Below are 23747 nucleotides of genomic sequence, written 5' to 3'. Positions count from 1 at the left end.
GGCGGCCCGCCTGGGCCTCGCAGGCTCCGGAGCCCCGAGGTACCGCGGGGCGGGGCGCGCCGAGCAGGGCGGGGGACCCGGGCTGTCCCGGGCGTGGCTGGGCCTCGGAGGGGCGCTTGGGCCGGGAGCGTGGATCCGGCTCCCGGGTGGGGGGCGCCAGCGCAAGGAACGTGACCCCGCCCTCCTCCCCCAGGGCTCCCCGCTAGGCCTCCTCAGTGGCCCCTCCTTCTCACCCGGGTCTCGGATCCCTTAGTGAGCGAGAGCATCCCCAGCCGCCTACCCGGCCATGGCCAACGGAGTGATCCCGCCGCCCGGGGGCGCCTCCCCCCTACCCCAGGTGACCGGCGTGCGCGGGGCGGGGAGAGATGGGGGCGGAGGAGAGGGGAGGGGCCTTAGGGTGGGCTGAGGCGTCCTCTGGCAGACCCCGGGACCCACCCCACCCCCAGATCCAGGGATGAGCTGGGCTGGGGGTTATGGAGAAAGAGGGGGGCTTCTGGTATTTTCCAGATCGGTAGCCCTCTCTTTCTATAAGCTCTGGGAGCCCAGAGAGGGTGGTTTCTGGGATGCTGACACAGGTCTGGGAGCAAGGGGCGGGGGCCCGATGGTGCGAGAGCCTGCTGAGTTCCCCCAACTAGGGCTTGGAGTTGGGGTGGTTGTGGAGCCTTCATGGGTCAGGGGTCCTTAGCAGAGGCTGTCTGGGCCTGCAGGTCCGGGTGCCCTTGGAGGAGCCCCCTCTAAGTCCAGATGTGGAGGAGGAGGACGATGACTTGGGGAAGACCTTGGCTGTGAGCAGGTTTGGGGACCTCATCAGCAAGCCCCCGGCCTGGGACCCTGAGAAGCCCAGCCGCAGCTACAGCGAGCGGGACTTTGAGTGTGGGTAGCCTGGGGACCCCTAGTGCGGCCGCCCTCGCCACCATCACCTTCATCGCCACCATCACTGCGCTCACCTCCGGGCTTGGTCACCCAGTGCCATCCTGTGCCGGACACTGTGCTGGACTCTGTGCTGGGCCACATGCCGTGTTCAGTCATCCTGCCTCCCCCACCCATCGCCTGTCCGCCTGCCAGGGGAGGTGGGCCCCAGACCAGGGGAGATCTAGGGAGTTGGGCCTGGGCCCTTCCACGGTGACCTTCCCCTCCTCACTCCCTCCTTGTCCCACCTCGGCTCCTCCAATTCCGCCTTTCCCCTCCTTGCTGTATCACGTCTCCCCTCCCAGCCCCCTTCATGACCTTCCCTGTCCATCCACCCTCTCCCACTCCACCAGACCTCATCAATGACAGGCACATGGACACAGGTGTTGGGGGGTCATGGCCCTGGAGGAAGGACTAGGGTGCCCTTGTTTGCAGCCTTGAGCTGGAAGGTGTGTGCCCTCGGGTGGGGAGGGCCCCCGTTTCTGCTGTGGAGGCCTCAACCGGATCTCCTGCACCTCCAGTTCACCGGCACACATCCCACCACACCCACCACCCGCTCTCAGCGCGCCTGCCTCCACCCCACAAGCTGCGGCGGCTGCCCCCCACCTCTGCCCGGCACACCAGGAGAAAGAGGAAGAAGGAGAAAACCTCTGCTCCCCCCTCCGAGGGGACCCCTCCCATCCAGGAGGAGGGGGGAGCTGGAGTGGATGAGGAAGAGGAAGAAGAGGAGGAAGAGGAAGGAGAATCTGAGGCAGAACCTGTGGAGCCCCACCCTCAGGGACCCCACAGAAGGCAAAGGTAGGGGCTTCCCTTTGGAGGGGTGGCAGGTCAGGGGTCAGGGAGGGGTGCAGAGAGGAGGGGAGGAGCACATGTTGGGGCTTGTGTGAGGCTGGGTAGGGTTGGGGCTGCATGGTAGGTTGGGGCAGGGCCCCAGGGCACATTCTGTGTCTGCAGTTCTCCATTGGAAGTGACGAGGATGACAGTCCAGGGCTCTCTGGGAGGGCTGCTGTCACCAAGCCCCTGCCCTCGGTGGGCCCACGCACTGACAAGAGCCCCAGCACTCCAGCAGGTACTGGCTGCAGCCTCTACTCAGCAGGGCCCAGCCCAGAGCCACAGAGTCCCGAGCTCCTGGCAGTCACCTCCTTCCTGACCCTGGGGAGTGTCCCCAGCTCTGACCCTGAGAGAAGAGAAGCAGGGTATGGGAGGGGTTGGGGATCCTTCTCTGTGCTCGTGATTTACAAGGATGAGAGAACAAGGGGAGAGAAAATAAGAGACGAGCAGAGTGAAGAGGTTAGGAGTTCCCCGGGAGAGAGTGACAGAGTAGAGAGGATGAGGAGAAAGGTGGAGGAAAGGGGAGCCATGGGATGGGAAGGGGGGCTCGGGTTAGCGTCCTTTCTGCCCAGGAGGGGCCTGGGTCTCATGCTCAGGGTCTACTCCAGGCCCTGCTCTGAGCTGAGGGACGGTGACGGAACCACCGACCTGGCCCTGTCAAGTCCAAGGCTGCTGTGTTGCCTCCCCAGCTCCCCAGCCCCGGGCCCGGGCCTCCCGACTCGCTGGGGAGAAAAGCCGGCCCTGGAGCCCATCGGCCAGTTATGACCTGCGAGAGCGACTGTGCCCAGGCAGTGCCCTGGGCAACCCAGGTGGTCCAGAGCAGCAGGTGCCCACAGATGAGGCGGAGGCCCAGATGCTGGGTTCTGCAGACCTGGACGACATGAAGAGTGAGTGAGACCTTGTGGCAGCCCCATGGTTCACTGCGACGGACTCCCGGCCTCCGAGTGACCTTGGAGAGGCTCTGAGCTGTCCTTCACTCAGGGCTGAGTCCTCTCTGAATCCCTGTCTGCTGGGATGTGACCAGTGATGGGGAGCTCACTACCTCACCCAGCCACCCTCTCTGATGGCTAGAGCTGAGATTTCCTTTCCTGACACTTCACGCCTCAGTCCTGATTCTGTCCTCTGAGTCACCCCTAGAGAAAGGCAGCTCTCTTTTCACATCATTGTATCCCTCCCCAAGGCCCCTCCTCTCAGGGTGAACTCTTTGTCTCCTAGCTCTTTGATCCCCTCCAAACCCAGGCCCTGAGTCTGAGTCATTGCTCTGGACCCCTGCCTCTCCCTGTGGCAGGACCCCTCACTCCCATCCCACTACCCTTGGCTGGGCCTGGCTGTGATCTCGGCACATTCCTTCCATCTTATCAGTGCCCTGGTTTCTGTGCCACCTGTCATCACCCATGGGGCTCTGTGCCCAGGCCAGGGGCACCACTGATCCCTCCTCCTCCTCGGAGCCACAGTGTGTGGGCGGGGTGGGGGGAAGGGTAGGGCTTTAAGCTCAATACGTCATGGAAAGTTGCCAGGGCCTGAGGACAGGGACAGGAACAATCCGATGGCAGCAGTAGCAGTGGGATGGGGCAGGGGAGGGCGTGTTTACAGACCCAGGGTGGGAGCTGGATGCCGCGAGGAGTAGGCTTGTGGATGTGGGGAGTTGGGGTCGGGAGGCTGTGCCACCTTCAGCTCTGGTTGGACAGAAGCCACCCCGTCCAGGCTGCCACCTTGTAGGAGAGCCAAGGGGCCTGGCAGGGAGTGGGGCCGAGGTTTCGGCCACCAGGAGAATGACAAGCCCACTGGAGGAGGACCCTGAGCCCAATGGGGCACTGAGCCCTGGGTCTGGGTACGCCAATAGCCGGGGCTTTGGGAGGGATCCAGCCCCAGTCCTCGAGACTCACTGGCCTCAGAAGACTTAGAGATGTTTGTGCTGGACTTTGAGGATGGTGGCCTGTGGGAGTCTGTCAGGGGCCAGCTGGGCCCCATGGCACGGCCACCAACTTGTGAGTAACGGGGCTGCTGGTNGGGTGCCCTTGTTTGCAGCCTTGAGCTGGAAGGTGTGTGCCCTCGGGTGGGGAGGGCCCCCGTTTCTGCTGTGGAGGCCTCAACCGGATCTCCTGCACCTCCAGTTCACCGGCACACATCCCACCACACCCACCACCCGCTCTCAGCGCGCCTGCCTCCACCCCACAAGCTGCGGCGGCTGCCCCCCACCTCTGCCCGGCACACCAGGAGAAAGAGGAAGAAGGAGAAAACCTCTGCTCCCCCCTCCGAGGGGACCCCTCCCATCCAGGAGGAGGGGGGAGCTGGAGTGGATGAGGAAGAGGAAGAAGAGGAGGAAGAGGAAGGAGAATCTGAGGCAGAACCTGTGGAGCCCCCACCCTCAGGGACCCCACAGAAGGCAAAGGTAGGGGCTTCCCTTTGGAGGGGTGGCAGGTCAGGGGTCAGGGAGGGGTGCAGAGAGGAGGGGAGGAGCACATGTTGGGGCTTGTGTGAGGCTGGGTAGGGTTGGGGGCTGCATGGTAGGTTGGGGCAGGGCCCCAGGGCACATTCTGTGTCTGCAGTTCTCCATTGGAAGTGACGAGGATGACAGTCCAGGGCTCTCTGGGAGGGCTGCTGTCACCAAGCCCCTGCCCTCGGTGGGCCCACGCACTGACAAGAGCCCCCAGCACTCCAGCAGGTACTGGCTGCAGCCTCTACTCAGCAGGGCCCAGCCCAGAGCCACAGAGTCCCGAGCTCCTGGCAGTCACCTCCTTCCTGACCCTGGGGAGTGTCCCCAGCTCTGACCCTGAGAGAAGAGAAGCAGGGTATGGGAGGGGTTGGGGATCCTTCTCTGTGCTCGTGATTTACAAGGATGAGAGAACAAGGGGAGAGAAAATAAGAGACGAGCAGAGTGAAGAGGTTAGGAGTTCCCCGGGAGAGAGTGACAGAGTAGAGAGGATGAGGAGAAAGGTGGAGGAAAGGGGGAGCCATGGGATGGGAAGGGGGGCTCGGGTTAGCGTCCTTTCTGCCCAGGAGGGGCCTGGGTCTCATGCTCAGGGTCTACTCCAGGCCCTGCTCTGAGCTGAGGGACGGTGACGGAACCACCGACCTGGCCCTGTCAAGTCCAAGGCTGCTGTGTTGCCTCCCCAGCTCCCCCAGCCCCCGGGCCCGGGCCTCCCGACTCGCTGGGGAGAAAAGCCGGCCCTGGAGCCCATCGGCCAGTTATGACCTGCGAGAGCGACTGTGCCCAGGCAGTGCCCTGGGCAACCCAGGTGGTCCAGAGCAGCAGGTGCCCACAGATGAGGCGGAGGCCCAGATGCTGGGTTCTGCAGACCTGGACGACATGAAGAGTGAGTGAGACCTTGTGGCAGCCCCCATGGTTCACTGCGACGGACTCCCGGCCTCCGAGTGACCTTGGAGAGGCTCTGAGCTGTCCTTCACTCAGGGCTGAGTCCTCTCTGAATCCCTGTCTGCTGGGATGTGACCAGTGATGGGGAGCTCACTACCTCACCCAGCCACCCTCTCTGATGGCTAGAGCTGAGATTTCCTTTCCTGACACTTCACGCCTCAGTCCTGATTCTGTCCTCTGAGTCACCCCTAGAGAAAGGCAGCTCTCTTTTTCACATCATTGTATCCCTCCCCAAGGCCCCTCCTCTCAGGGTGAACTCTTTGTCTCCTAGCTCTTTGATCCCCTCCAAACCCAGGCCCTGAGTCTGAGTCATTGCTCTGGACCCCTGCCTCTCCCTGTGGCAGGACCCCTCACTCCCATCCCACTACCCTTGGCTGGGCCTGGCTGTGATCTCGGCACATTCCTTCCATCTTATCAGTGCCCTGGTTTCTGTGCCACCTGTCATCACCCATGGGGCTCTGTGCCCAGGCCAGGGGCACCACTGATCCCTCCTCCTCCTCGGAGCCACAGTGTGTGGGCGGGGTGGGGGGAAGGGTAGGGCTTTAAGCTCAATACGTCATGGAAAGTTGCCAGGGCCTGAGGACAGGGACAGGAACAATCCGATGGCAGCAGTAGCAGTGGGATGGGGCAGGGGGAGGGCGTGTTTACAGACCCAGGGTGGGAGCTGGATGCCGCGAGGAGTAGGCTTGTGGATGTGGGGAGTTGGGGTCGGGAGGCTGTGCCACCTTCAGCTCTGGTTGGACAGAAGCCACCCCGTCCAGGCTGCCACCTTGTAGGAGAGCCAAGGGGCCTGGCAGGGAGTGGGGGCCGAGGTTTCGGCCACCAGGAGAATGACAAGCCCACTGGAGGAGGACCCTGAGCCCAATGGGGCACTGAGCCCTGGGTCTGGGTACGCCAATAGCCGGGGCTTTGGGAGGGATCCAGCCCCCAGTCCTCGAGACTCACTGGCCTCAGAAGACTTAGAGATGTTTGTGCTGGACTTTGAGGATGGTGGCCTGTGGGAGTCTGTCAGGGGCCAGCTGGGCCCCATGGCACGGCCACCAACTTGTGAGTAACGGGGCTGCTGGTCTTTCCCTGACTGCTGCTGGCCTGGGTGGGGCAGGCAGGAGGAAGGGAGCGAAGCCTTGCCTGAGTCTGCTGGGCTGTGTACCTTCGGGGAGGGGACATGGGTGTTGAGAGAGGGTGCATGGGAAGTGTTGGGGGCTCAGTGCCTCGGGACTCTGACTCAGTGCCAGTCATGGGACCCAGACAGGGAGGGGCAGTGGCCATGGCAGGGGCTGGAGGGTCTGGCTGGGGCTGTGGACTGAGCTGGGTCTACCTTTGGATTGCACCTTGGCCGGTGGTCCCAGGTGACCATGGGGAGGAGGTCTTTCCCTCTTTCTGAGCTTCCGTGTTCTTATCAGTGAAGTGGCCACATGGGATTATGTGGTTCCCTTCGGCATGGCCTGAAGGTGACTATAGAGCTCACCAAGTAGATGGGTTAGGGCCATAACCCAGCTGGGCCGTGACCCCCGTGGCCCCCAGCTGGACCTGTGGGACCCCTAAGCCCATCTTCTCTGCAGGTCACCGACTGGAGGACAACCCTGGTGTGCGGCGACACTTAGTGAAAAAGCCATCCCGGACACAGGGCGGGAGGGGCAGTCCCAGTGGCCTGGCCCCCATCCTTCGCAGGAAGAAGAAGAAGAAAAAGCTGGACCGGAGGCCTCATGAGGTCAGAATGCTGAGTGGGTGGGCCTGTGGCTTCCTTATGCCCCTTGGCCCTGGAGCCCTCCTCTCCTTGCCCTCCTGTCTTGCCCCGTCGCCATGTTCCCCACACCTGTTGGTCCCCGGGCCCTCACCTTTGGCACATCCCCCAGGTGTTTGTGGAGCTGAATGAGCTGATGCTGGACCGCAGCCAGGAGCCCCACTGGCGGGAGACAGCCCGCTGGATCAAGTTTGAGGAGGACGTGGAGGAGGAGACAGAGCGCTGGGGGAAGCCCCACGTTGCCTCGCTCTCCTTCCGTAGCCTTCTGGAGCTCAGGAGGACCATCGCCCATGGTAGGGACCCCCAGGCCTGACCCAAGGCTGCATGCCGTCTTCAGTCTGTGCCAAGCTGCTCAGCTCCCAGGGACACTCCCTGGAGTCCTGGGCACAGGCAAGATCTAGCTGCCACCTGGGACTATGGGGTCCATTTGCTTGGGCAGCCCGTGAGCCCCAGGGGGCAGGGCTGTATCTGGTGCAAGCAGTCAGTCAACAAGTGGTTTCCCCTTCCTTGGTGGGGAGGGGCCGTGCCCTCATTCCCATGCTCCATTTTCACAGCCCCTCTGTGGCTGACCTGTGGCAATATGGAGCTGTGTATCCGCCTGGGTACATTGGGCGCTTTGCCCTTCCAGCACATTCCCATGCTTTTGGGGGGCAAGGCAGAGTGGGAGGAGATTTCTCCTGTCTGATGGGACTGTGTGCCCTCTCTGTGCCTGACTGTCCCCCTAGGAGCTGCCCTCCTGGACCTGGAGCAAACCACCCTGCCAGGCATTGCACACCTCGTGGTGGAGACCATGATTGTGTCTGACCAGATCCGGCCGGAGGACAGGGCCAGCGTCCTACGTACCCTGCTACTGAAACACAGGTGCCGGGGTTGGGTGCCTGGGAGGGGCCTGCCCAGCTCAGCTGCCCTTCCAGGAGCACAGCCTCTTCTGAGTGGCTCCCCGCCTCTGCTTGAATACCACAAGTGACAGAGAGCTCATTTCTATCTTTTGACACTTTCAATCATTAGAAAGTTTCTTCTTACACTGAGGCAGAGGGATGGAGGCCCTGATCCTCCACTACTCACCTCATGACCTCAGTCTACCATGAGCCTCTCCTCCTCACCTGCCTCACCCTGCCCCTTCCAGCCATCCCAACGATGACAAGGACAGTGGCTTCTTTCCCCGAAACCCATCGAGCTCCAGCATGAACTCGGTTCTGGGGAATCATCACCCAACCCCCAGCCATGGCCCTGATGGGGCGGTGCCTACCATGGCTGATGACCTGGGGGAGCCAGCTCCACTCTGGCCACATGACCCTGACGCCAAGGAGGTCAGTGCCCTTGCTCTCGCTTGGGCCAGGGGACTGAGAGGGTGTCCAGTTTCAGTTGAGGTCATCAATGACTTCACTGAGCAGGTTGGGAAGGTTGGGTTACTGGCATCATGCTGGGCATTGGGGGACCTAGTGGAGACCCGCATGAGGGGTCCCTGCCCTGAGACGCAGGAGCTTTGAGTGTGATGATGTGGCAGACCCACAGGAGCTGTTTAAATGAGATAAGGCTGAGATGGTAGTAGGGGGCATCGAGGCAGGGTTCACATCCCAGCTGGTGGCTCCCAGTGTGGGGCCACAGGGCAGTACCTGCCCACTCTGGGAGAGGGAAGCAGGTCTCAGAGCCAGGGCTGGAGCCAGGGCTGGGAGGGCCTGCCATGGCCTCCAGTCTGGGTCCCAGCCCTATTCCAGTTCTGCGTCCTCAGAAGCCCCTCCACATGCCTGGGGGAGACGGTCACCGGGGGAAAAGCCTGAAGCTGCTGGAGAAGATCCCTGAGGATGCTGAGGCCACTGTCGTGCTTGTGGGTGAGGAGGGCCGGGCGCGCGGGCAGGGTCTTCAGCATGTGTGTGCCTCTCCTGGGGGCCTGCTTGTCTGAGCTCTGGCCTGGAGGCCGCCTCTTCCATCTCCCTCCAGGCTCCCACCTGGCCCCTGCTCTTCCTCACAACCTGTCTTAGCCCAGCCCTTTCTTTTGTAGTCCCCTGCCTGCTTCCTGTCCAGTTTTCTGCTATCTTGGACTTGGAATTAGAAAAAAAAGCAACCCTTCTTTAATACCCTGAGTTTCCATCTGTTGGTGAATTGTAATCAATGTATAGACACACAAGTGAATAGTGCCCCTTTAGACTGGGGTTTCTTTGTGCAGTTTACAACCTGCTCAACTGTCCATGATAGCCCTAGATAGCTGCCCCAGGGCCTGCCTTGACTGCTCCCCTTTGCCCAGCGTCCTATGCTTTCCTCTTCCCCTAGGTTGTGTGCCTTTCTTGGAGCAGCCTGCAGCAGCCTTTGTGCGGCTGAATGAGGCTGTACTCCTGGAGTCTGTGCTTGAGGTCCCTGTCCCGGTCCGCTTCCTCTTCGTGATGCTGGGGCCCAGCCACACCAGCACTGACTATCACGAGCTTGGGCGCTCCATTGCCACCCTTATGTCTGACAAGGTTGGGCACATGCTGGCTCTCAAGGCCTCTTCTCCTAGGCCCTGCTTACCCCTGTCCCTCTCATTGTCTACAGTGGTGCCCATAGAGGCAAGGGTGCTAGAGGCCCCTGGGTGGAGGCCATGCCCTGGAGGGTGGTGGGGGGAGCTGTTGGCCCAGGGGAGAAGAGAGAGCCCTGAGCTGTGGCTGTGGGTGGGGCTGGCAACATAAGGGGAAAAGCCCAGACCCCAGAGCTTTGGATGTGACGTGAGACTTGATCAGGAGGGCTGGATGCGCTGGTCTTTGCTGTGGCTTCTCCTGGGATTAGATAGGAGAGTCCTTTAGCCAGGGGCAACGTTCACAATATTTATCAGCCTGTAAGGTGTGGCTGATCCAGTTGGAATGGCTCTGGAAGCCTCTCCTCAGCCAGGCGTTGTCCCTTAGTTGCTGCATGTGGAAGTCTGGCATCTCCTGGGGGAATGGAGGGCACCTGGGGCTTTGGGGCAGTGGCTTGCTGGCCTGCTGGGATGGGTGTCAGTGTTCCAAAAGCCAACACTGTTGGACTGGCCCAACACCTGCCTCAAGACTCCCTCCTGTAGGCTCCCTTGGCCGTCCCTGAGGGTCCTGGCCCTCTCATTGCCCCCAGCTGTTTCATGAGGCTGCCTACCAGGCAGACGACCGGCAAGACCTCCTGAGCGCCATCAGCGAGTTCCTGGATGGCAGCATTGTGATCCCCCCGTCCGAGGTGGAGGGCCGCGACCTGCTACGCTCCGTGGCTGCCTTCCAGCGAGAGCTGCTTAGGAAGCGGCGGGAGCGTGAACAGACCAAAGTTGAGATGACCACACGGGGTGGCTACACGGCCCCTGGGAAAGGTCAGACCCTTGCGGGGTGCTGAGTGCCCCCAATACACACTCCCCCATCCCGGGGCCCTAAGGCTGTGACCCCAGCCCCATCCTGACTCCTGGAGTCCTTTGCATCCCTGATCCCAACAGCCTGGGGCTCCAAGCCAGAGGGAGTGGTCTGTGCCCCAGCAGCCCCTTATCCCCCCAGAACTGTCTTTGGAGTTGGGGGGCTCCGAGACGACCCCTGAAGATGACCCCTTGCTGCGGACGGGCTCGGTATTTGGGGGGCTTGTGCGGGATGTGAGGCGCCGGTACCCGCACTACCCCAGTGACCTGCGAGATGCGTTGCACTCCCAGTGTGTGGCCGCTGTGCTCTTCATCTACTTCGCAGCCCTCAGCCCTGCTATCACCTTCGGGGGGCTGCTGGGTAAGGGACTGGGGCTTGGGGAATTGAGGGGCTCCTCTGGTCACTTTTGGTCCTAGTCTCACTTGCAGGATTCTGGGTCTGGGTGTGATTGCATTAGGGGCCAATGGTTAGATGTGCTAGCAAAGGTGTGAGCACCTTATAGGGATGCTGGATCAGGGAATCCCAGAGATCACCTTTGGGGGCTATGAAGTGAGAGGGTGTGGGAGAGGTGTAAGGGATGCGGGATCCAGTGATCACCTTTGGGGGCTAGTGGGGAGGGTCTGGGAGCAATGGCGTATGGAAGGGGCCCTGCCTGTCGTTCTAAGGGGCCGCTCTGCTTTTGTTGGGGGCCCCAGTTTAGGACAAGCTAGATGAGGAAGGGGACAGATAGACAGAGCCAGGCTAGGGCCATCCTGCCCGTGCTGCTGCAGGAGAGAAGACCGAGGGGCTGATGGGCGTGTCCGAGCTGATCGTGTCCACCGCTGTGCTCGGCGTCCTCTTCTCTCTGCTGGGGGCTCAGCCCCTGCTCGTGGTTGGCTTCTCTGGGCCGCTGCTCGTGTTTGAGGAAGCCTTCTTCAAGGTGAGGTGAAGCCTTGCCCTGCTCCATCCATCCTGCCCCACACTCTTCCTTACCTAGGGGATGGATCCCTGCATTCTCCCTCTTCCTCGGAGTTCATCCACTGCCTATTCCAGCGGGCACGGACACCCAGGGCAGGCCACCTGTGGGTAATGACCGCTTCCACCCCCACCTAGTTCTGCCGAGCCCAGGACCTGGAGTACCTCACTGGCCGGGTGTGGGTCGGCCTCTGGCTGGTGGTCTTCGTCCTTGCCCTAGTGGCCGCCGAAGGCAGCTTCCTGGTCCGCTACATCTCGCCTTTCACGCAGGAGATCTTTGCCTTCCTCATCTCACTCATTTTCATCTATGAGACCTTCTACAAGCTCTACAAGGTGGAGGTCCAGAGAGGTCTTAGGGGTGGCAGAGATGGGGGTGGACGTTGCCCTGGGGAGGACAGCATGGGAGGGAGAGGTACGGAAAACTGGGGGACAAGGAGAGGGACCGTGTTGGGAGTGAGGGGTTGTAGGGACATCCTAGGCTAGGTCTGAACTGAAGGGGAGGGAGTCAGACCCAGAGGGTGGGTGCCAGGCCGCGACTCCAGGCACCTGGTTGGAGGCTTAGTAATAAGTAATAAGGACTCAACCTGCACAGGTATTGTGATGGGGAGGAGCGGTCAGTGCTAAGGGCTGGGTTGTCCTTAGTATCTTGTTGTAGAGGAGTGTGTGGTGTGTGTGTTGTGTGTGTGCATGTGTGTGTGCCTGTGTGTGCATGTTGTGTGTGTGCATGTTGTGTGTGTGGTGTGGATGTGGTATGTTGTGTTTTTTGTGTGTGTTATGTGTGTGTTGTGTTATGTGTCGTGTGCGTTGTATGTGTGTGTTATGTGTGTTCTGTGTGTGTGTGGTGCAGCTGGATGTCCGTGCATTACTGTTGTCTGACCAGGTATTGAGGGGCCACCCTCTCTCTCACAGGTATGCTGATGACGATGAAATCAGGTCACCTGCCAGGTGAGTGACAAGGTGTCCTTGTTATCCACACACAGGTGTTCACAGAGCACCCACTGCTGCCATTCTACCCCCCCGAGGGGGCCCTGGAAGGGTCCCTGGATGCTGGTCTGGAGCCGAATGGCAGTGCCCTGCCCCCCACCGAGGGCCCACCCAGCCCGAGGAACCAGCCCAATACGGCACTGCTGTCACTCATCCTCATGCTCGGGACCTTCTTCATCGCCTTCTTCCTGCGCAAGTTCAGGAACAGCCGCTTCCTGGGGGGCAAGGTGCGTGGCTGCTGGGTGTGGAGTCCCCAAGAGTCCCACAATTCCTGCTTTTACTGCCAGGCTCAGCTCCCCAGAGAGGCTGCACCCCTTCCCCGATCAGCCTGTGGACCAAAACCCAGCCCAGGCAGCCCCTCACCCCTTTGGAAGCCTCTTCCCTGGGTGTCGTCTTGCCCTTTGCTCAGAGAAGTCTAATCAAGACAATAGCCTCCCAGGCTGCACTGGCACCTATGGGGTTGAGAGGCAGGTGGGGAGGTCTTCTGACTCCAGCTTGGACCCAGGCAGAGCCAGAGATGGCAAGCCTCGTGGTTAGTCTGCTGACCTTGCCTCCACCTTTTGCTCCCTTCCCCGACCGGCCCCTCTCAAGGCTCGCCGCATCATCGGGGACTTTGGCATCCCTATCTCCATCCTGGTGATGGTCCTGGTGGATTACTCCATCACAGACACCTACACGCAGGTGAGGGAGCCCCAGCCTGTGGCAGCTGCTCTCACCCCAAGGCCAGGAAAGGGAGCCAACGACACACCTCCATGGGCCCTGGGGTTGGGATCAGGCTTGAACTCAGCTTTCCCAGTGGAGTGGCCGCCCTGTGGGGTGGGGCTGGGGCTTCTGGCTGAGGGCCTTCCCCAGGGAGCTTGAGTGAAGAATCCAGGAGAAGCAGGTGTGGGGCTGGGAGCAGAGTGACAGGTATCCCACACAGGTCCCCTGAAGCTCTGGGGCTCAGGGAGGAGGCACTTCATTTCCCTGCCCTCTATTGGATCCTTGGAAGGACAGTGAGTTTTGGAGGATGCAAAACTAATTTCCCCCTAACCTGTTCACACCCCAACTCCCTGAAGTCCTGGTATTGGGGACGCAGCCTGGTGGGCTTCCCAGCATGGGGAGGCTGTGGCCCTGAACCCTGTTTTCCTGCCATGTAGAAGCTGACTGTGCCCACAGGGCTCTCAGTGACCTCTCCCGATAAGCGCTCATGGTTCATCCCACCCCTGGGCAGTGCCCGTCCTTTCCCGCCCTGGATGATGGTGGCAGCCGCTGTCCCCGCCCTCCTCGTCCTCATCCTGATCTTCATGGAGACACAGATCACGGCGTGAGAGAGATGGGAGGAGGAGGTGGGAGGGACGAGGCCAGGCTCCTTGGCTCCTTGGCTTGGTTTCAGGGTTATGGTGGGGACATCATTATCAGTATCAGGGTGCCGGGAGGGTGGGAGCTAGTGGCAAGCCTTGAGGAAGAGAGTGTATATGGAGAAGCTGGCAGGGGTGAGGAGGAGGTGGGGGAGGAGCAGAGAGCAGTGGCATCCGGGGCAGGGGCATGGTTTCCCCGTGATGGTTTGATGTGACATCTATCTGTTGCCACCACTCTTTGCAGGGTGGCACTTGACAGTGCTCAGAACACTCTAGCAGTCTAAGCTTGCACCCAGGGATGCTCACATGTATCTAATTTTGGTTAAACCACAATAACGTGGTAAGATCTGGCATCTGGCTTTTGTGGTGTTTTAAATATTCACAGTATAAGAATTTGGCTCACATTTGCTTCAATGTGAGAACTTCAATTTGGGAACTTGAAAGAAGCAGCTGGCAGTCCTGGGGAGAACTGTTGTCTGCACGTCCTCTCCCTACCATCTTGTCTCTGTGTGTGCCTGTCTCTGTCCCCTGCCCCTGCCGGGCCAGCCACACCCCCCTTCTCACCTTCTCCCTGCAGGCTTATCGTCAGCCAGAAGGCGCGGAGGCTGCTCAAGGGCTCTGGTTTCCACCTGGACCTGCTCCTCATTGGCTCCCTTGGGGGGCTCTGTGGGCTGTTTGGGTTGCCCTGGCTCACGGCTGCCACGGTCCGCTCTGTCACCCATGTCAATGCGTTGACAGTGATGCGTACTGCCATCGCGCCTGGTGACAAGCCCCAGATCCAGGAGGTGCGGGAGCAGCGGGTCACTGGTGTGCTCATCGCCAGCCTCGTGGGTGAGAGCCTGCCTCCACCCTGCACACCCCCTTCCTTGGGCCCCATGGCCTTACATCCTCTCTATCCCAGGCTTGACTCTGAATCTCCCAATGTGCTGTGTGTTGCCCTTGATCTGACTCCTAAACCTGCTTCCCAACACTCCCCTAGCCGCTTTCTCCCGGAAGGCTCTCTGTCCTGCTCCCTCTTCTCTTGTTCATGGTGATAAAGCCGAGCTGATTGGTCCAGTGGGTCCATGTCGCCTCCCCACCAGGCCTGTCCCTCTTTCTGGTGACTGTCTGAGGGGTCAGGCGGGTCTGTATCACCTCCTTCAGGCCTGTCCATCCTCCTGGGGGCTGTCTGAGGGGTCAGGCAGATCCGTGTCACCTCTTCCAGGCCTGTCCATCCTCACGGGGGCTGTCTGAGAGTCAGGCGGGTCTGTGTCACCTCCTCCAGGCTTGTCCATCGTCATGGGGGCTGTGCTGCGTCGGATCCCGTTGGCTGTGCTCTTTGGGATCTTCCTGTACATGGGGGTCACGTCCCTGTCTGGTATCCAGCTGTCCCAGCGTCTGTTGCTCATCCTCATGCCGGCAAAGCACCATCCTGAGCAGCCCTATGTGACCAAGGTAGGGCCAGGAAGCATGGGGGTGGGGCAGTGGGGTGATAGGAAGGGGATCCAGAGGGATCTGGGAGCATCGATGGATGGGATGAATATGAAGGAGAAAGTGGGACCTGGGAGCCAAATTCCCCACGATGTGGGTGGGAGCAGGCCGGGATGCTGTGCATCGAGGCCCACCGGCTGCTCCCTCAGGTGAAGACGTGGCGGATGCACCTGTTCACCTGCATCCAGCTGGGCTGCATTGCACTGCTCTGGGTGGTCAAGTCCACGGCGGCCTCACTCGCCTTTCCCTTCCTGCTGCTGCTCACGGTGCCTCTGAGGCATTGCCTTCTGCCCCGGCTCTTCCAGGACAGGGAGCTGCAGGCGGTAAGGGGGTGGTGGTCTGGGGAAACAGTATGAGGGTGAATGGGCACTGGGTTCCAATCTCTGTTTGGCCACCCACTAGTTGTGTTAGTTGTGAAACTTGTGTTGCAAGTTATCTCACCTTCCGAAATCTTATTTTCACCTGTATTATAGAGGTAATCGTAGATCCTACCTTATAGGACTGTTGGGAGGGTCAAGTGCTAGTCCAGGTGAAGGCCTCAGGATGGTGGTTTTGTACGGGAGTAGGCACGGGGCTGCTGCACACAGCTGTGCAGGTGGTGCCTCACCAGAAACACCCAGCTGAGAGGCTACAGGGTTGATGTGGCACTGGCGTTCACCCTGAGCCCTGTTTTTGTCAACTAGAGGAAAAGATATCTTTTTGCAATTTATCCATACTCAAACATGGTGTACAAAGGCACCACAGCAACTAGAAGTAGTCCCAGGAAAGAGCTTCGTAATAATCATTATTATTATCACCAGGAGGGGCCAGGCATCTGGTCTGGGAGGTGACCTGAAGGCTTTGGCCAAGGGCAATGCTGCCACCCAGGGTCATGGTACTTGCAGAGAGGCTCAGGAAAGGTCGGGGAGCAGGGAGGACTGCAGGTTGGAGGAGCTGGAGAATGGGAGGGGATGAGCATGCTTCCCTGCCTGCCCCAACCTTCTGTTCCCTCTGCAGCTGGACTCGGAAGATGCTGAACCAAACTTCGATGAGGATGGCCAGGATGAGTACAATGAGCTGCACATGCCAGTGTGACCCTGGAAGACAGTGTCCCTCAGAGACCCCAAGACCTTAGAGACTGACACCTGGGCCTCAGGTAGAGCCCAGCCCCGGGCCGGGGGGCTCCTCAGGACCCAGAGATGTGCCTGGAACCACTCCTGATGCCATGGCTAGAGTGGCCCCCATGACTTCTGCCCGGGGCTTTGACCTTGCCTCACCTTTCACAGACCAGACCGGCACAGGCTTTGAGCTCATTATAACCACACTCCTTGTCTCGTGTCTGCCTCACTTTCTTGGTTCCATCTTTGGTTTCTCAGGTCATACTTATCCATTTGGAATTGGAAGAATTCTATTTTCAGGGTCATCAAAACCAGGGAGAGGTTTGAGTCAAGGACAGAGTCCTTGGGAGAAAAAGAGAGAATCAAGACTACAGAACGCCAGAGCTGGGCCTTATCATCACCCCCCAGGCCCCCTCAAGTGCCACCGAGGAGCGGGCAGTGGGGGTGGGGGCACTCAAGGTCTGCTCAAGGTCACGTGCCCATGAATCCAGCTCCTGCTTAGCAAGAGGGAGAACCGGGGAGGGGAGAGGGAGAAAGTTGCTCCCGTGTAGCCACTGGGGAAATCAGAGGCTGTGGGGCCACAGAGGGAATGGAAAATGTCTCTCTTCTTTTCTTGATCTCTGGCCTTCCGAGGAGCAGAGATAGCAGCCCAATCCCCTAGACGCCAGGGTGGTGCCAGATTTGGGGACCCTGGACCATTTTAGATTCTGCTGTTTTAGAGAGGCAGTTCTGGGATTCCTGAGGCCACTCCTTGTGCAATAGTCTCAGTTTTGCCAGAAATAACCCGGGAGACTTGAGGGGAGCGGGAGCCCATTGCGTCATAGTTGCTAGGCAACCCCCAGCCTGAAGGAGCGCATCGTCCCCCGTTGCCCTCTGGTGGCTACTCTCGCGTGCTGCAGGCTCTGTCCCGACTGAGGAATAGCAGCACTGCCACCTGGTGGATCCGCGGAGCTCAGAGCGCCCATTCAAGCGCATCTAGTTCCTCCCGGGGAGACCAGCTCAGTCAGGCAGGTTCCGTGTTCCGCAGCTCTGGGCCCCTCAGAGCTTCTGAGGCCGAGGATCCCTCAGCCCCTAGCAATTTCCTCCGGAGCTGGTGCTACTGCTTTCTTCTCTTTTTCCAATTTTGCTCCCAGATGTGCTGAACCCCTATCAACTCCAGTGGCGAAGGCACCAGGCTCAAGAGGTGGAAAAAGAGACTCAGACTAGCAAACAAGACATGGGGTTTTACTGGGTCTTACATACAGGAGAGAGAGTCCAGCGGTGGTGAGCGGGGGCAGGAGGAACCACAACCGCTTGCAAAAAGCAGTTTCTATAGCATTTCCACTTAGCACCTTCCCCCTAACAACCTCCACCTGGGGTTCTTCATTCAACCCAGACTTGGGCCTGGACCTTTACCTTTATGGCTCATGTTCCACAGCCCGGGGGCTCAGATGTTTCTCGTAGACAAGGAAGGAATCTCCAGGTTGGCGACTCCTGGATTCCCTAGCTTGGAACATACATTCAGGTGCGCCTGCCACACAGGGCCATTCTCAGGCTGTGCTTAAGTTCCTGCGGTCAGGTGTGGTTATCATACACTCCCAGGTTCAGGTCAACAGCTGGTGCCCCAAAACTGGTCAGGAGAGAAGGGACAGGCCACTGTGAGGCTGTTTGTTGTGTTCCTAAGGAAGAGAAGAGCCCTCCAGATGCCCTGGATTATTGTCCGGGTGTAAGCGTTTTATTCCTGTCCACCTAGGCTCCCTGGGTCTCTGGTGCCATGTGGCCTCTAACTACATTTAGCCTCTCCCCTGGTGTATATGAGGACAAGATTCCTTTTCGTTTAGATTGGCCAAGGTTGGGTGGAATTTCAAAAGAACTTTGCCAAGGAACGAAGTCAAGGTCAAACGCAAAACCTAGAAGGGACCAGCGCAGAGAAGATTCTAAACACAGATGGCAGGGGCCACTCAGACAAGTTTGGTTGAAAGGCTTTGTACGTGAGAACCCTGGTTCATTCCCAGAGTCCTGCTTCTCCTTGCCAGCCTGGATGCGGTCAGGTTCCCCTGTTTGGTCTCGGGGATTCCTAGACCCCACAGGAAGGAACACTGCACTTTTTCCAGCCCCTGCAAGGAAATGTCAGTGTGGGTCTAGAAGGCTGGATTCCTCACTGGACACAGATGGTGTCAGTCATCTCTGCTTGGCAAATAGCTGCAAACTGTGCGTGTTCCTCCACTGCAAAATGAAGAGGGGCGGGGCCTTCTGACACGGGGAATGAGCCCTGGTCCCGGCTGGTGGGTCCCGGTGGACTCCAGCAAAGCCGGGGCTTGAAGCCTCGGAGCAATAGGCGAAAAAGCTTCAATGACAGCCAGTGATAACTGCTTGTCACCCTGGCAGCGTTACTCATTTAAAGACGACCACATCCATACCAAGGGAGGGCAGCCGTCGTTTAGGAAGGGCAGGAGGCCAGGGTTAGCTAACATTCTGAGCTCACCCAACACACCCAACATACTCAGGGGGACCATGGAGGGTTGAGAGGACCCAGGACGCTGCAGCAACCAAACTGTCTGCCAGGGATGCAGACCCAAGGGGATAGGAGAGGAAAGAGAGACCCAGCTTGAGTGTGTGACACGGGGGACACCAGACACACGGCAAACCCATAGAAAGGCAATGGGCCTGGGCTGGGGCTTGGCTGGTCAGAGAGCATGTCATCTGGGGACATTTAGAGTTTGTCCTGAAGCCCTTTGTAGCCTGGTGTTTCCTCCTCTGACTTTCACTTCACCGGGCCTCTGACCTTCCCCTCTTGGAGTGCTGGGGCCCTCAACTCCGGCCCTCTTCAAGGTGCAGAGGAGAATTAGTGGAGGGGAGCCCCAGCCGGCCCTGATGGCCCAGCATTGGGGGGTAGGACAGGACAGTTACTAAAAAGGGGACAAAGGCCATTGTATTTTTGAACATCCGGCCTCTCTGCCATCTGCTCTGGACTGGAAGTGGCTTTGGGAATGTGCACGTGCACCAGCCCTTCAGTAAGGACATCTAGCCTGTCGCCATTTCCCCCACCCCTCACTGCTTTCTGAGTGGGGTTATGGCCACATCCTGGGCAGCTGCCTAAAGCTTTCATTATCCCCGGACAAGTTCAGGCCCACCTCAGGCCCTGAGGAGTGCTAGCTCATTCTTTTACTTTGGGCAAAGAGGGCGGCTGTCACTTTCTTGTTCATTCTGAGGATTCGGCTCACTCAAGATATCTGATGCCCTTGTGACAGCGTCTGGCTGTCAGAGCTCATAGACCATCTGCTGGGATTGCCCTGGACCCCTCCTTTAGGGCACAGAACGTGGCAATAATGTGTCCCATTTGGCAGCCTGTGTGACATTTCTTCTTGTATCTTATCAGGTGACTCAAATAATGATCATGCCTGTTGACACTTGGAGCTCTCAAAGGGAATTCTGAGCAGCAAAGGAAAGGTGACACAGAACTCAAGGGCACCTGCGCCGAGCACTGCCCGTGCAGCTTGCGATTAAGCCATTGCCGAAAACAACAATAAAACAGATTTTGGGCAAGCAGGGAGTGGTGGATTGAATCCAGTGTGGCAAAAAAGGAAATGCAAAGTGAGGAATGTAGTTTTCAGATAAATAAATTATATAATTGTGATTCACCACTTGTGCAAAGAGCAGACTCCAGTGTTTGTAGGATTTATGTTCTGGAAGGAAGATTTAATATTTCAGTGTGCTGCTGAGATTATTTTTAATTTTGTTGGAACTGTTTCTTTTTACTGAACAATGCTTTATTAAGTGCTGACTAAGCGGACAGCCACTGGGATGTTCTCTGGATGGTGGATGAGTCACAGTTGAATTTGGGAGATGGAGAGGAGGAGCAGGGAGCTCTTTAATGCCTGCAGTTCCAGGGACAGGGCTCAGTACCATGGGAGAGGAGGGACAAAGAGGAGGTGGGGCACAGCTGGAGATGAGGAAGGGGCTGGGAGCAAGGGCTCAGAGCTGGTAGGAAGGTGGGGGTGAGGGGAGCATGGAGGAGGGTGCAAAACCAGACTTTCATTTGCGAGTCCCTAAGCATCCCCTGCCACGCCTCCTCTCTCATTGCATGCCCATTGCGTGTTCTTGTCTGTCTCCTTCTAGGCTGTGAGATGGGCAGAGACCTGGCCTGAGTCTCCTTTGCACTCCTAATGCCTCCTACAGTGCCTGGTCACAGGGGTGCATGGAGGGCAAGGGGGTGAGCTGGTGGCAGAGAAAGAAGGACCAAGAGGTCGCAGACTCCACCACATTTAGATCCAGTGAGCAGTGCATCCTTGTCTGTGATAACTGGTTATCGAAAGAGAGACCATAGCGGTCCTTGCGCTCTAGGGCCACCAGGGAGCTCATGCAGCTTTTCCAGGCTTGGGAGAGAGCAGGTGGGTCGGCGGAGCTTAGGAAGGAGACACTCTCAGGAAGTGGTGTCTCTTCCAGGGACATCCTGCCTAGACTGTAAGGCCTAGAGCAGCCGGTCAGGATATCAGGCTCTTAAGATAGGTGGAATTTTCCTACGAATGTGGCCCACACAGCAAACAACATTTTTAACTTAATTTTAAAAATTATTTTTTTTTCAGTGGGTTTTTTGGGGAACAGGTGGTGTTTGGTACATGGATAGACTTCTTTTTTTTTTTTTTTTTTCTTTTTTTTTTGAGACAGAGTCTCGCTCTGTCACCCAAGCTGGAGTCGCACATGAGCCAGATCTAAGCTCACTGCAAGCTCCGCCTCACCGGGTTCATGCCATTCTCCTGCCTCAGCCTCCCCGAGTAGCTGGGACTACAGGCGCCGCCACCGATCGCCGGCTAGTTTTTTTGGTATTTTTTAGTAAGAGACGGGGTTTCACCTGTGGTTAGCCAGGATGGTTCGATCTGCCTGAGCCTTGTGATCCACGCCGCCTCGCCTCGCCAAAGAGCTGCTGGGATTCACAGGCTTGAGCCACCGCGCCCGGCTGGATACTTCTTGAGAGTGGTGATTCCTGAGCTTTTGGTGCACCCATCACCCGAGCAATATACACGGTACCCAATCAGCAAACAACATTTTAAAATAACCAAGTTGTGTCAACAAATACAAAGCAGCAAGTCCTCAAAACTACTGAAAAGAGCCCAGAACTGGGAAACATTTCTCTGAGATCAAAGGAGTCCCCAGGCAGTGTTTCCCCAAGTGGGGAAGAAGACCAGTAGTGGTGCGTGAGACGATTGTAGATGGGGTTTTGATAGTTTAGCTGTCAGAGTTATATATTTTCATGTGTTTTAGAAAAAAACATAATGAGAACTTGAGCCCCATAATTTTGCAGACAGTATTGTGTAGGATAAGTCTAAATACATATGTTAAAAATAGTGAATTGATTTAAAGGAAAAGTACTAAGTTTATAACTGCACAGTTAGTAGGCATATGATATGGTTTGGATCTGTGTTCCTGCCCAAATCTCATGTTGAATTGCAATCCCCAGTGTTGGAGGTGGGGCCTAGTGAGAGGTTATTGGATGATGGCAGCAAATTGCCCCTTGGTGCTCTTGCGATAGTGAGTGAGGTTTCATGAGATCTGGTCATTTAAAAGTTTGTTGCACCTCCCCTCTCTCTCTTGCGCCTGCTCTGGCCATGTAAGACATGTCTGCTTCTCCTTCACCTTCTACTATGGCTGTAAGTTTCCTGAGGCCTCCCCAGAAGTGGAGCCTCTGTGTTTCCTGTAACAACCTGCAGAATCGTGAGCCAATTAAACCTCTTTTCTTTATAAATTACCCAGTTCCAGGTATTTTTTTTTTCTTCTTTAGACGGAGTCTCACTTTGTCACCCAGGCTGGAGTGCAGTGGTGTGATCTCAGCTCACTGCAACCTCTGCCTCCCAGGTTCAAGCAATTCTCGTGTCTCAGCCGCCCGAGTAGCTGGGATTACAGGTGCGTGCCACCGTGCCCGGCTAATTTTTGTATTTTTAGTAAAGATGGGATTTTGCTGTGATGGCTAGGCTGGTTTCGAACTCCTGACCTCAGGTGATCCACCCACCTTGGCCTCCCAAAGTGCTAAGATTACAGGCATGAGCCACTGCACCTGGCCCCAGTTTCAGGTATTTCTTTATAGCAGTGCAAGAATGGACTAATGCAGCATACACAGCAAGAAATTGTGACAATGCCAGGGAAAGGACTAAAATATCAGAAATCATTGCTTCAAGCCAGAGGATCTTAGCTCTGGCTAAGCACTGGAATCACCTGGAGTGTTTCAAAACATATCAGTGTCTGAACCTCATCTCTACAGGTTCACACTGGTATTAAATTAAATTAATTAATTTTTATTTTTTGTAGAAATAGGGTCTCACTATGTTGTCCAGGCTGGTCTTGAACTGAGCTCAACTGATTCTCCAGCCTTGGCCCCCCAAAGTGCAGGGATTATAGGTGTGAGCCACCGTGTCAGGCTCACACTGGTATTTTATTTAACATTCCCTTCCCCCTGCCTTTCCCTCAAAGCCCCAGAGATTCTAATATGGAGTCAGGGTTTGAGAATCATTGTCCTAAACCAATATATTCTTTCCTATGGTTGATTTCCACCACGATTTCCACTGTGGTTGAAAGTTATTTCTTATTATTGCTTCTCCTTGATATGGAAATGCAAATACACAGTATGCATATTTATTTTAGAAAGTAAGCTTGAGGGCAGGACCCATGCCTATTTCTATTCCGTTTGTCAACCAACAGAAAGGGCTGCACATAAATGCATGGACTTAGGGAGGGGAACAACACACACCGGGGCCTGTCAGGTTGGTGGTGGGTGAGGGGAGGGAGAGTATCAGGACAAATAGCTAATGCATTAGGTGACGGGTTGATAGGTGCAGCAAACCACCATGACACACGTATACCTATGTAATAGACCTGCACATTCTACACATGTATTCTGAAACTTAAAAAAAAAAAAAGAAAGGGCTGCACGTAGCACATTCTAATGTTTAGGCTGCTTGGTTGGGGCTGTGATCTGTGAGCACCTCTCTTGCTTTGCTGGCTTTGCTGTTGTTGATGGCATTGCAGTTGGGTGGTCAGAACATGGGGACTGGCAGTTGGGAATCCTTGGTTCTGGCCTCACTCAGTCACTAACTGGACTTTGGCTAAGTTGCTTCATCTTTCTGAGAGATTAGGAATTTGGCTCCAGCACCTCCTTCATAGACCTTGTTCTTTCAACAGACCCTGATCACTGCAGTGCTTGCTCAGGAAGCAGGGGATTCAGGAGCGGGGAAGCAGTGGCTGTAGTGCTATAGGAACCCCCGGATAATCTCTCAGCAGAATTACTAGGCTTAGGAACTTTCTCCTTTAGTTTCACCAGTTCAAAAGGTACGTAGATCCTGGGGGAGTCCATTTTTGCATTCCTAGGGAATCAGGAACTCAGAGACCACAGAGGGCAGGATGGGTAGGGTAAGGGGTAGGGGTGAGCAGTGACTTGGAGAATGATCTCAGGATGTTGGACAAAGCTGTGAGAGATCACCAGAATTCAATTAGGTGACGTTTAAACATCTGTAAGAGGTGTGTGGTCCTATGAGATAAGAAGCACATGAAAACGATGCAGGATTCTGTAGAGATAGATGGACAGATATATAGTTATAAGCCTTAAGGGTCACATAAATACACAGTCAGGAATAGAACCTGGATAGGGAGTTATGGACTCCACTCTGGCTTGACCGTTAGTAACTGATCACTTGTAATCAAGGGACTAGTCTACTCGGCCACCTCCATCTT

The 23747-nt window shown here is 57.2% G+C and overlaps 1 protein-coding gene and 1 long non-coding RNA gene across 6 annotated transcripts in view; one reads left to right on the top strand and one right to left on the bottom strand.

Moving 5' to 3' along the window:
- Positions 1 to 313, bottom strand: part of LOC108518464 (uncharacterized) — a 10397-nt gene extending 10084 nt beyond the window's left edge. Inside the window, exon 1 of the long non-coding RNA XR_001882371.1 lies at positions 234 to 313. This is a non-coding gene — a long non-coding RNA (uncharacterized LOC108518464). The remainder of the gene's footprint in view (positions 1 to 233) is intronic.
- On the top strand, positions 1 to 16266 carry SLC4A3 (solute carrier family 4 member 3). 5 transcript variants are annotated; one of them, XM_017856869.1, is made up of 23 exons: positions 1 to 39; positions 194 to 337; positions 708 to 873; positions 3855 to 4132; positions 4290 to 4405; positions 4858 to 5057; positions 6679 to 6827; positions 6973 to 7153; positions 7586 to 7721; positions 7987 to 8170; positions 8593 to 8692; positions 9132 to 9316; positions 9939 to 10164; positions 10343 to 10561; positions 10972 to 11120; positions 11294 to 11488; positions 12136 to 12366; positions 12731 to 12820; positions 13279 to 13445; positions 14057 to 14310; positions 14744 to 14913; positions 15099 to 15272; positions 15946 to 16266. In XM_017856869.1, the coding sequence occupies exons 2-23, from the start codon at positions 287 to 289 to the stop codon at positions 16021 to 16023; spliced, it is 3699 nt and encodes a 1232-aa protein (XP_017712358.1). In that variant the 5' UTR covers positions 1 to 39; positions 194 to 286; the 3' UTR covers positions 16024 to 16266. The 5 variants fall into 5 exon arrangements, with proteins under 5 accessions (XP_017712358.1, XP_017712356.1, XP_017712354.1 ...); XM_017856867.1 differs by lacking the exons at positions 1 to 39; positions 194 to 337; positions 708 to 873; ... (1 more) ...; positions 4290 to 4405; positions 4858 to 5057 and adding an exon at positions 2438 to 2627 and having other exon boundaries at positions 15946 to 16259; XM_017856865.1 differs by lacking the exons at positions 1 to 39; positions 194 to 337; positions 708 to 873; ... (1 more) ...; positions 4290 to 4405; positions 4858 to 5057 and adding an exon at positions 5947 to 6163.
- The last annotated feature ends 7481 nt before the right edge of the window (positions 16267 to 23747 follow it).

This window comes from Rhinopithecus bieti, unplaced genomic scaffold (genome assembly GCF_001698545.2).
Source record: "Rhinopithecus bieti isolate Rb0 unplaced genomic scaffold, ASM169854v2 scaffold_42532, whole genome shotgun sequence".
In the NCBI taxonomy this organism is placed as follows: domain Eukaryota; kingdom Metazoa; phylum Chordata; class Mammalia; order Primates; family Cercopithecidae; genus Rhinopithecus; species Rhinopithecus bieti.
The sequence above is the reverse complement of the archived record's forward strand: the minus strand, read 5'-3'. Positions and strand labels throughout refer to the sequence as shown.